At 63.8% G+C, this 12,259-nt stretch overlaps 1 protein-coding gene across 1 annotated transcript; it reads right to left on the bottom strand.

Moving 5' to 3' along the window:
- Positions 1–6,387: 6,387 nt before the first annotated feature.
- Positions 6,388–9,707, bottom strand: EVA1B (eva-1 homolog B). The gene is made up of 3 exons (XM_054395453.1): positions 9,662–9,707; positions 6,916–7,029; positions 6,388–6,815 (listed from the first exon to the last, which is right to left on the bottom strand). The coding sequence occupies exons 2-3, from the start codon at positions 6,980–6,982 to the stop codon at positions 6,388–6,390; spliced, it is 495 nt and encodes a 164-aa protein (XP_054251428.1). The 5' UTR covers positions 6,983–7,029; positions 9,662–9,707.
- Between the last annotated feature and the right edge of the window lie 2,552 nt (positions 9,708–12,259).

Here is a 12,259-nt window from a genome sequence, read left to right as displayed (position 1 = left end):
TCACACCACAGGGGTGTGTGAGAGCCATCATAGAATGGTTTGGAAAGGACCTTGAAGATAACTAATCCAGACCTCTGCTATGGACAGGGACAGGAGGTGCAGCCTTTGGGGTGAATTTTGGCTGCTGTGTGACTTGAGGTGTCCCCTTGTGCTGCAGAGAAGCCTCCTTGGCTGGGGTTGGTCAACGGTGTTGGCTAATGGGTTGAGAGGGATGCGGGCTAACAGTTTGTGGGTCCCTCCACACTTGGATTTAAGCCCTTGAGACAAGAGGCACCCAATTTTAGGATCATGGAATGAGAATCATTTAGGCTGGAAAAGACCTCCAGCCATGAACCCAGCACTGCCAAGTCACCACTAAACCATAGCCCTCAGCACCACATCTCCACAGCTTTGAAACACCTCCAGCAATGGGGACTGCACTGCTGGCCTGGGCAGCCTGGTCAGGGCTTGACAACACTTTAGGGGAAGAAATTGTTCCTCATGTCCAACTTCCCCTGCTGCAACTTGAAGCCATTTCCTTTATCCAGCTCCTCAGCCTGAAGGCCCAAACCCAGAGAGGAACACACTTGAGGCTCCCTATCAGGAACCTCTGCTGCCCACTGCTCAGTACTGATGCCCAGGCCCCCTTCCAGTTCCGGGCTCAGTGCTGCCAGCTTAGACCTGGCACTAGCCAGGAGCCCTGGGGCCAGCCACGACCCTTCTGGCTGCCATGCTCTGCAGAGGGGCTCCAGTGGCACCATGCCAGCTCTGAGCGCTCGTGGTTTGTGGGTTTCAGCCCCTCTCTGGTTTCTGTTTCACTTCCTCCTCCACACTGATGGTGACAGCAAGACCTGGGTGGCTTTGTGCTGCTGTCCAGGGCTGGGTGTGACTCCTGGACTGGCAACCAGTGCCAGCCCCACGGCCCTGCCCGTGTGGGCTTTGGTTGCTGCCTGCATGCGCAGCTCAGGTAGGGACATGGCCACGAGCGGTGCCCAGAGCTCAGAGGTGGTGGTGGGCAGGGGGCCCTGGGGCTGCTGATGGCTCTCCATGAATTGGAGGGGGAGGAATGTGCTCTACTCTTCCCCACCTCATGGTGAGGCACAAGGTGGGAGCAGGAGCAGAGTCATGGATCCTCTCCGTGCTGGAACTGCTGCTTCTGCTCTATCCACTGTGGGTGGCCAAGCACTGCCGAGCTGCTGTCGGCTCAGATGGCAGCTGCTGACTGCTGGTACCACAGTGGGGGCTGTGCTGTGCTCTGGGGCCAGTCCCTGCAGGAAGAGCATCCTGTGGGCACCCAGAGCTGCAGCCTGGCACAGCTGGACCCCAGGACTGTGCTCTCCATCAGTGTTTGGGTCCTGCTGTGGCAGGGAATCTCGCTGCTCTCACAGGTGCCCGCTGGGACGCTGCAGAGGAGCAGATGCCCAAGCCCTTCCCAGCGCCGGAGGAGGAGGTGGGAGGTGCTCATGCTAAGGGCAGGCTGGAGCTCAGGGGACGTGGGGCTCCGCCAGGTGCTGGGGGGCTGGACCTTGGCTCAGAGCTGGGATCTTTGTGCCCCAGTGGATCTCCTCTCCTGCAGGCAGAGCCATGGCTGGTGCCACAGTGCCCAGCACCCATCCTGCCACCAGACCCGGGTGAGTCACCCTGTCCCTGTGCCATGGAGGGACTCACATGGGTTGCCGGGGGGACCTGGGGACCCTGCAAGCCCTCTTCTGCCCTTTCTGCACAGACCACGAGTTGCAGCTCTGCCAGGCTCTGTTCGACTACACCCCGGCCCTGCTGAACCAGCTGCTGCTGTAGCAGGGGGAGGTCATCCAGCTGCTCAGCACGGGGAGGGGATGCGGGTGACCCCGTGGCTTCCCTCTTCCCTCCACCCCCCGAGCTGACGTCTGTCCTGCCTGCAGCAGAGGTCGAGGGCTGGTGGGATGGGCAGAGCTGGCACCGGAGAGGCCTCTTCGTGACTAACGTCGTGGAGCTCCGGCCAGCACCGGTGCCCATGGTGAGCAGCTGGCCCCACACCCTGTGAGCTCCATGAGGGCAAAGCCTGGCACCCACGGGTCCTGCCTGTGGTGCCAGGGTCCTCACCCAGCTACACTCTCCTGCAGCTGAGGCTGGTGACACCATCTCGGAATGCAGAGAATGGCGGTGATGCCCACCCAGCCCTTGGCATCCCAGTGTCCCAACGGAACAACTGGGTGGCCCCACGGCCAGCTGCGAGGTGGGTTGGGGCAGCCGTGGGGCCGGGCAGCTGTGGCAGCCCCACGGGGCGTGGGCACACGACATGGACCAGCACCGAGGTGCTCTCTGCTTCGACTTCCTTCCCAGCACAGAGCAGATTTCCTCTGGCGTCACGTGCGCGGTGCGGGGCCGTGGGAGCCTGGCTCGGCACCGCCGGGCACGGCACCGCTTGGCACGGCACCGCCTGGCACGGCCTCGCGGGCAGCCCCGCGCCGGCAGGTAGGATGGAGTGGTCACAGCTCTGGGGTCCTGCACCCGGGGACCATCCTGGTGTCAGTGCTGCTCCTGGGCTGTGCTGATGTCCCCAGAGCTGGTGGAGCTGCCAAGGAGGATCAGGGGCTGGTGGGACACTGGGCAGCTCTGGGCACTACCCACCCCATGCCGCTGGGAGCAGTGGAGCCCCAGCCTTGCAGAGCAGCTCCCCATGGCCTTGGGGCAGGGCACCGTTGTCCCTGTCCTTGTCCCTGCAGCCCTCGTGGCTGTAGGCAGCTCTTCTGGCGGCTAAAACCTGCAGGCATTTTTGGTGCCGGTGAGGCCACCACGGTGAGGATTCTGCTGGTGGTGGCAGGGTCCAGGCAGCATCAGGGCTGCTGGCTCGCCATGGGGACAAGACCACTGCCACAGGGACAAGGTGGCCCACCAAAGGGACCCGCTGGCCCACCATGGGGGCAGGGTGGTCCATGGGCATATACTTGTGACCTGGTGCCCTGTACCCTAGTGTGCCATGGGGGCCGTCCCGATGTGATCCCAGGGCTCGATGGCAGAGGGCTGCTGCTGCACCCTAGGTGGTGGTGGGACAGCATCCTGCCCGGTGCCGCGGTGCTGGCGCCCTGGGGGAGGTTTGCAGCTGCCTGCTCTGCCGCAGACAGAGGAAGCGCCGACCGCAGCGAGGCTGGGCTGGGTACAGGGATGGGGGCAGGGGTTGGAGGCAGGGATGGATACGGGGCTGGCAAGAGGGGCAGCTGCCCCCAAAACAGCTAACAAGGCCCTGGGCACATGGTGGGGGTTGGCAGTGGGGCAGAGTTGCCATGGGGCTGCTTGGGTCCTGCTGAGCATTGCTGCCGGCCATGGTGCGTGGTGCTGGCAGGATTCATGGGCCCAGGAGTGCCACTGGGGGGACCTCTCCCACCCAGCCTGCCTGTGGGTGCCTCTTGGCCCCATCTCTGATCCCACAACACAGCCCTGAGCCCAGGGCCTCTGGCAGGAGCTGGGTGTGGGCATGAGGGAGGTCAGGGGTGAGGTGGTCCCTGGAGACCAAGTCCTAGCAGGTGGGGGGCAGGAGGGGAGGTGTCCCACCCAGCCGAAGGGGCCCTGGCAAAGGGGCTTAACGAGGGTCCCTCCCCAGCACCTGGGCAGCTCCTTTGCTCCCTGCAGCCAGTGAGAGAGAGAACGGCAAAGGGCGAGGACGGGGAGCAGCCAGGTGAGTCCCGGAGACAGGGAGGAGGGAGGGACTGGGGTGGGGATGGGGATGGAGATGGAACTAGGGGTGAGGGCGTGCCCGGGACAAGACCCTCATGTCTGGGGCAGGTCCCTGGTGCCAGGGCACGGCCGTGGCTCACGGCAGGAAACGTTTCCTGCCCCGCTGTCTCCTGGATGTGACGCGGTGCTCGCTGTGCTGGTACCAGCCCTGCTCTTGCCTGCTGTCCCCAGAGCTCCCGGCACTGGTGAGGATGGAGCCAGCCAAGCTGCCCCCCAGCAAGAGGATGGCTCCTGCTCCCCCAGTCCCTGCCAAGGCCAAACCGGCCCCCATGCTACCTAGCAAGTAAGACCTGTGTGGCTGTGCCAGGGTGGCTGGGGCCACTGTGATGTCCCCCAGCGCTGGGGCTGTGCTGATGCCCACAAGTGGTCCCCGGCATGGGGGCTGGCAGCTGCCCCACGGGAGGGCTGAGCACAGCCAGGCTATGCCACTTTACCACCTCTGCCATCCCCAGGCTTGGTGGCCCCCAGCCCTGTGCCTCAGCTGACATGGAGTGTGGCAGAGTCCCTGACCCAGGTATGCGCTGGGTGCTGGTACTGGGCACCATAGCCACCAGGGGGCCATGCCCTGTGCCAGCGCCAGGCTCTGACACTCTTCCTTTGGTGGATGCAGATGGCTTCAACGCCGTTCCAGTCACCACGGCCAAGCTGAGCCACCCCACTGCCACACGGCCCCGGGTACCAGGCCAGCGGCCACCCAGCCTTGTCCTGGGGAGTGCGGGGGGTCCCTGCAGGGAGGAGCAGCCCTGGGGGCCACCCCACGCTGGGTTCTGTGCCCCTCTCCCAGGCACAGGGCAGGTGCCCGTCTTGCCACGGAGCATGGAGATGCCAGCAGCACCACGGCCAGAGGAGAGGCTGGCCCTGGAGGACCTGAAAGCTGAGGTCCGGTCCCTGCACATCCTCGTGGACCTGATGCGAGTCCAGCACCTGTGAGTGGGGCTGGGGGTGTGGGGGTGCCGCTGGGGGTCTCCAACAGCTCCTGGCTGAGCTGTTGCAGGTGCATTGCAGGCGGGACCTGGAGGACATGCGGCTGGAGCTGTGCCAGGAGCGGGCCAAGCGCCAGGCGCTGCAGGTGAGTCCGGGGCAAGGGGCTGTGCCCATGCTGGGGTCCCCATCACCCCCCAACACTCACAGCCTCTCCCCACAGGCAGAGATCGAGCGGGTGAGGAAGGTGCTGCCCTGCTAAGTGTGCTCAGGGGCTGTGGTGCCCACCCCTCTGCAACCTCACAGGCACAGGCTGGGTAGGTGGCCCATGGTGCTGCAGGCACTGTGCCAGTGCTGTGCCATGTGCCCCTCAGTCCCGCTGTCCCCAGCCTGGTTCTGCACTGATCAGACCCATCCTGTGCCCAGGCTCTGCTTTCTACCATGTGTTGTGGTATGAGGCCACACAGCAGCCCCAGGGTGTACAGATATGGTTTAAAATAAACTATTTTGGATACAGTGGTGATGAGCTGGGTGCTGCAGAGGGCAGTGCCAGGGGCTCTGCCATATCCCTGCATGGTTGGTTGGGGGTGGGTTGGTCCTGCCAGGCTCAGGGCAGTCTCACCATGGCACAGAGGGTCCTGTCATGGCACAGGGGTTTCCTACCAGGGCTGGCTGACTGCAAAGCCCCAGGTGCTGGTGGACATGCCAGCAGTCATGGGCAGGGCTGCAGACTTTGGCAGCCAGTCCTGGGGGCAGCCAAATGTCCTCCGTTACTCCCTGCACCATGTCCCAGGCTGGGATGCAGAGCCAGGGCCTCCTCCTCCACCTCCTCCTCCTCCTCCTTGTCCTCCAGCCCACGCACAATTTCCCAACCCAGTCCCAGTCCCAGCACATCCTGGCCTCCAGCCACTGGCAAGGAGCTGGGAGCACATCTGGAAAACATCTGGATGCTGCTGGCGCAGGCTGCTTGGGGGCTGGCCTGGGAAGGAGCTATTTTTATAAAGCTGCCGGGTGGGGGCTGGGAAGGGGGCAGTGGGGCCGGGAGCATGGGCAGGATGTGGCCCAGCCCTGCGGGGAGCAGCCCAGTCCCCTGGGGAGCACCCACGGCCCCAGAGCCCTGCAGGGACACATCCGGCCCGACCCTGGCCAGGCGGTGCCGGAAAGGCCCTGGATAATTTTAGTGGTGCTGAGGGGAAGGGACTGGCCGGGAAGGTGGCCATGGCAAGGCAGCCCCCAGCACCACTTGTGCCAGCTGCTGCAGCTCCCCTGGCATGCAGGACCCTGCCACACTGGGCTCCATCGTGTGACAGCACCATGTTTAGGGGCAGGGCCCCACAGTTTACACGGAGAACAGCCTGGTCACGACCCACGCCACGGCCACCCTCCAAGTGTCCACATCTGGGACTGGCAGGGTCTGCCCTGTCCTTGTCTTTGTCCTTGTCCTTGTCCTGATCCTTGTCCTTGTCCCCATAGCATTCTGGGGCTGCCTGGCTGGTGCCAGCAGTCGTACCAATGGCTCAAAGTGCACCGCGTCCCACAGCAGTGGGAGCAAGTCTGGCCCTGGGGGTCCCCATGACACTGGGGGCTGGCTGGCAGCAGTGCAGAGATGCTCCATGGCAGCTCCTCCGAACTCAGAGCAGTGGGCAGCTCCCTGCCCTCTCATCTCCTGGCCCCGGACCGGGTCCTGAGCAGCTCGCAGGGGCGGCACTGTGTTGGCTGAGCCACCGGCGGGAGCCAGGCACGGTGCCAGGGCAGCTGCCCCCACGCCGAGGCTCAGTAGTAGTGGACGCGGCCCAGGGTGCCGGTGCCCAGGGTGCCGGTGCCCAGGATGTCGGGCTGCCCGTTGCGCCAGATCTCACGGATGATGCGCTCCCGCTCCTCCAGCCGCTGCGCCCGCTCCAGCTCCTCCGCCGAGGCAAAGACGTTGACGGCCAGAGCGCCGTCCCCGGGGCCGTGGCTGTCCAGCGGGATCTCGGTCACCGGCAGCAGCGACTCGGATGCTGCGCGGTCCACAGTGTCCTCCTCTTCCTCCTCCTCGTCATCGTCCTCCTCGTCCTCCTCGTCCTCGCTGAGGTCCCTCGGGCGGGGCGGGGGCCGCGCAGGGGAGCGGCAGGAGAGGCGCAGCACCAGCAGGCAGAGGGTCAGCACCAGCCCGAAGCAGACGCCCAGCACGAAGTAGAGCCCGAAGCTCTCGGGGTTGGCTGTGGGGAGAGGAGAGGGCGTGAGGAGTGGCCTGTGGCCTGCGGCAGGGGCCATAGTGGCCCTCGGGTCCCAGCGGGATGTGTCCCTGCCGGGGCTCACCTCGGATGTGGGCGTACGCGGCCATGCTGTTGCTCAGCAGCTCCATGTCCCGCCTGCGGCTCTCCATCCTGTGCCCTCTGCTCAGTGGCTCTGGGGGTGGCACGTGCTTGGCATCTGCAGGACACGGGGGCTGAGTGAGGTGGTATTGGCGGCTGGGACCCCCTGGAGTCCCCCATCCCTTTAAGGGCTGCACCCAGGTGCTACCATGCCGCAACGGCTGAGCACCAGATGGGGCAGGGACCTGTGCCTGCTTTGGGCTGCTCCGGCCAGGGCTGCCTCACAGGTGTGGAACCAAACCTATCCTGCTCCCACCTCCATCCTTCCTGCAGGACCAGGATGGATGTGGCTCCTCCAGGACACCGTGCCCTAACAGATCTGTGGCACCAGGACAGGCTTTCCATTCCCTGCCCTGGTGATGGGCACAGGACCAAGCCATAGGGCTGAGATTGGTACCAGCATACTGCTGCAAGGCTGCCCACACCAGCAGGGCCATGGGATATGCAGGAGCTGGCACTGCCTGTGCAGATGGGCACACATGTGTGCCCCCCCCAGAGTCCCTCCAGGCCAGTGTCCCCTGTCCCTGTGCCGTGCCCAGCCAGCTGCAGCCTCCTCTGTTTGCCATGGGGCCCTGTGGCGCAGGGCAAAGACCTAGCCACAGTGCAAAGGGCACTGAGCAGCAGGCAGCTGCAGAGAAACTGACCCTGACCTCACCAGCTCCTGCTACAGACCCTTGGCAAGAAGAAAACCACCCCCATGCCCTCACAGAAGGGCTGGCACAGCTCCCATGGGAACCTACCCTGGGGATGTGGGTGCCCCAAGCTGCCTCCTCCATGACACCTGCCTCTCGCCTGAGTCTGGCACTGGGGTACAGATTGAGCACCCACCTCCTCCTGCCCAGGCACCCGCCTGGCACCAAGCAGCTGAGCACCAGCCCTGGCAGCTCCTTGCTGCCCCAACAATGCTGGTGTGGGGCCAAGTCCCCCTCAGTTGTGGGGTCTCATGGTCCCCAGGGTATGGGACTGGGCATGGCGTACAGCAGTGGGCAGAGCAGGAGACAGGGCAGTGGGTACAGCAGCTGTCAAGGCAGTGGGCAGGGCAGCTGTACAACAGCGGGCAGAGCAGGAGGCAGGAGAGCTGGTACCGCAGTGGACAGGGCAGTGGGCAGGACAGAGGGTGCAGCAGTGGGCAGAGCAGGAGGCAGGAGAGCTGGTACTCCAGTGGACAGGGCAGTGGGCAGGACAGAGGGTGCAGCAGTGGGCAGAGCAGGAGGCAGGAGAGCTGGTACTGCAGTGGACAGGGCAGTGGGCAGGACAGAGGGTGAAGCAGTGGGCAGAGCAGGAGGCAGGAGAGCTGGTACAGCAGTGGACAGGGCAGTGGACAGGACAGAGGGTACAGCAGTGGGCAGAGCAGGAGGCAGGAGAGCTGGTACTGCAGTGGACAGGGCAGTGGACAGGGCAGTGGGCAGGACAGAGGGTGCAGCAGCTGTACAACAGCGGGCAGAGCAGGAGGCAGGAGAGCTGGTACTGCAGTGGACAGGGCAGTGGGCAGGACAGAGGGTACAGCAGTGGGCAGAGCAGGAGGCAGGAGAGCTGGTACTGCAGTGGACAGGGCAGTGGACAGGACAGAGGGTACAGCAGCGGGCAGAGCAGGAGGCAGGACAGCTGGTACATCAGTGGACAGGGCAGTGGGCAGGACAGTGGGCAGGACAGAGGGTGCAGCAGCGGGCAGAGCAGGAGGCAATAGAGCCCAGCCCTGGCAGGGGGCGAGCTCATTTCCCAGAAACTGCTCCACGGAGGGAGGAATGAGGAAAGAAATGCAGAAAATGTGACACATCAGCAGAACCATCCCCGGACAGCCCAGGGCTGCGGAGTCACTGCGTGTCCCAGGCTCAGACCCCCAACACATGCCCAGTGGCACTCCCAGAAGGGTCCTGATGCTCTCCGCAGAGCGCAGCCCCGTTGGCACACCCTGCCCCTACAAGGGACCCTGCTGGGAGCTGCACAGCTCTGCTGCGGGGGCTGGAGGGGCAGAACCCTGCCATGGGGTCCCTGGAACCCTGACTCTGACTGGGCTGCTGGGTGAGGGCACCGCAGGGCTGGACCCAGCCCCACAGGGTGCTCGGCACCCTTAGATGGGCACCCCTGGGCCTTGGCAGGGCAGGGATTCGGACTGTCCTGGGTGGACACAGGGCATGTGTGAGCCTGGGAACAGCAAGGACAGGCGGCAAAATTGGTTTTGTGTGCTGGGCAGGCAAGTGCCAGGATCTATCCCCAGCCAGGGCTGGGGTTGCCCTGGGCCTGAGGGGCATCTCCTGGGATCACTCTGGGATCTGGGTGGCCCTGCGGGCACAGTCCCAGAGTGCTCAGCCCTGCGTCCCCAAGCACCAAGCCCAGAAATTCGGAACCCTGCGTCCCTGAACACTTAAGCTCTGCATCTCCAAGCCCCCAGCCCCAAGCTCCTAGCCCCACATCCTCAACTGCTGCATCCCGGAGCCCTGAGCCACGGGCGCCAAGCCCTGCGCCCTCAAACCCCGCGTCGCCGGGCACTGGTACCCTCATCCCCAAGCCCCGCGTCCCGGCACACAAAGCTGGAGCCTCAAGCAGGGCACAGAGCGGATCAGGGACGCTGCCACAGGGCTGGGTGGATGTGGGGTGTTGGGGTCCTTCGAGGTGCCCCGTCTGCCCCGCTGCCCCCGCGGGCCAGAGCCCCATGCAGGTGCCACGGGGCCGCTGGGGCCGGTACTCACCGGGGTGGCGGAGGGACGGCGAGAGGCAGCGGGAGCCCCGCTGCACTTTGGCTGGAGCGGGGAAGAGCCAGCAAGGTCTGTTCAGCATTAACGCCGCAGCAACAGGAAATAGTTTGGAGGCGGCTGGCGGTCAGCGCTCCCCGCCCGAGCCAATGGCGGCCCCGGCCCAATGCCGAGCGGGGCGCGGGGCTGGGGTTCGTTCCGCTCCCCCGGGACGCTGCGCTCGGCCCAGCTGCGGAGCCGCCCTCGAGCTGGGAGTGGAGCCGCGGGCGGGCAGGCAGCTCCAGGACCCGTCCTGGACTTGGCCGATGCCCGCCCGGCAGGATCAGGCCTGGCCGTGCCCTGGTCCAGGCTGGACTGGTGGTGCTGGACCCCAGCCGAGCACCCTGGGCTGGCCTCAGACCAAGTCCCCATGCGGGAACTGCCTGGCTGCAGGTACTGTGCCTCGGCTGGGCGAAGCTCCCTCACTGCACCACAGCCGGCTGAGTGTGCAGGAGGCTCCTGGGGCAGTCCCCAGCCCCAGGGAGGTGTGGAGAAGGGCAAGGTCCTGCCCTGCTCCTGGCTGTGCCCAGAGGGGGCTGTACAGGGACAGAGCTGCCTAGCCCATGGGGCAGTGCCCTGGCCCCATCACAGCCCACCCAGCAGCTTGACCACAGCACATGCAGAGATGTGGGGAAGAGCTGATGGCATGGGCAGGAGGCTCTGCCCCACCTGTGTCAGCACTGGACATGGCCAGGCTGGGTGGAATGGACCTCTGGGACATGAGACTGTGCCCAACGTTTGCCCGCAGCAGCCCAGGGAACTGCTCGGAGCTGGCTCAGGAGGGCTGGGCTCAGCCTGGGGCAGGGGCTGGCAAGGGGATCTGGGTCCCCTGGGGCAAGATGGGGCTGGGGGTCCCCACTGTGATTTGTCACACATCCCCTCCCCCCCTTCCCCACGGGCTCGCTGGGCTCTGGGTATGAAGTTTTATTGCCGACATGCAGGAGTAGTTCCGATGTAGTACAAAAATAATGTCTTTATACAATTTTTTTTCCTTTTTTTTTTTTTCTCTTTTTTCTCTTTTTTTTTTTCTCTCTCTCCCCTCTTTTCCTTACAACAGGCTCCTTCCCACAGCACAGCCCCCTCTGCCCACACCCACCCCACATGCCCCTCCAGTTCCAGTTTGCTTTGATACAAGTGTGAGTTACTGGCGATGATCGGCGTGCAGGGATGCCGGGTGTCAAACAGCCTTGCAGAGGCCCCACACTATTGCTTTAACTTTGGGAAAATAAAGTAAAACACAGAGGTGGGAGTGAGAGAGGAGAAAAAAGGGATGGAGAGAGCAGAGCCCACCCCACCACCAGGGTGCTCAGGGCTGGGGAAGGGGTCCCTGCTCTGCTGCTGGTGGCACAGGAGGGGCAATGGGGGCACACTGGGGGTGTGCCAGGACAGACCTACCATCTTCAAAATAAATAAGGCTAAGACTTGAGGCTACTGGCTCAGCTGGCTGGGGTGGGGGCAACTGTTCTGGTCTGTGTTAGTGTTCACAAGGCCCTGCCTGCTGCTAGGGGCAAGTGGGCAGGCAGGGTAATGCCCAATGCTGCTGAGGAGTTTGGGTCAGTCCCTGTCCCTACTAAAACACCTGTAGGGTGGCACCAGGCCAGACACAGGCCCCTGCCCCAGCCCGGGGCAAGAGAAGGCAACAACATGCTACAAAGATCTGCCCTGCCCTCCCTGCTGCCACTCACTGGGGGGGTCAGAGCTGGCACTGAAATGCAGGGCAGCCCCTGCAGCCGAGGCCAGAGCAGCTTGTCCTGGCCCTGCTCACCCACTGCCTTGTGTCCAGGATCAGGCTGGCAGGAGAGGGGGAGGCCAGAGCTGCCACAGGGCTAGAGGAGCAGGGGAAGGAAGCAGCTGGAAAGCTGCTGCCTTGAGCAGGAGCCCTGGCTGGGGCACTGGGAGCCCTGGCATCTGTGTGAGAACAGTTCATCTGGCAAGACAGGCATCCAGTTCACAAAATGAGGCTCAGAAACAATCGTTCCTGTTCTCAAACACAGGCAGATGCTCTTCTAGTGGCCTCAGGTGACAAATGGGGACATCCTTCTCCTGCCTCAGCGCCACTTGGGGCTGGCAGAGGCAGGCCCCAGTTTGCGTGGCAAGGCTGGGATGGCGAGATAAGAGCTGGGGAACAAATACAGCAGAGACTTCAGCCAGCCCCTTCCTAAATTCTAGGCAGATTATCTTGGGAAGCTTTTTCACATTATAACTCCTACCTTATATCTGTACCACAACTGAAGGGTGAAAATGCTAACTCAGAATTAATGCAACTTTAACTGCACCTTAGATAAGCTACTGAAAAACAAAACAAAAACAAACCGACAAAAAGATTAAATCATAAATCCTTACAAACTAGAAGAAATTGGTGAGAGGTGGGAAAGTGGTCAGAGAGGGGGGCTGAGTGCTGCCAAAGCTCTGGCTGCAGGCAGGATCCCACCCTTGCAGTGAGGGCTGTGAGGAGGAACCTTGCCTGTGGCAGCAGCTGGGGTCCCCAGGCAGCCCCCAGTCACGTTGGGTTCACTGGGAGCCGTCTGTGCCGCTCGGAGGCCTCAGGGCTGCAGC

The sequence above is a fragment of the Indicator indicator genome, chromosome 33, assembly GCF_027791375.1.
Source record: "Indicator indicator isolate 239-I01 chromosome 33, UM_Iind_1.1, whole genome shotgun sequence".
NCBI lineage: Eukaryota > Metazoa > Chordata > Aves > Piciformes > Indicatoridae > Indicator > Indicator indicator.
This window is presented reverse-complemented; position numbering and strand designations above follow the sequence as displayed.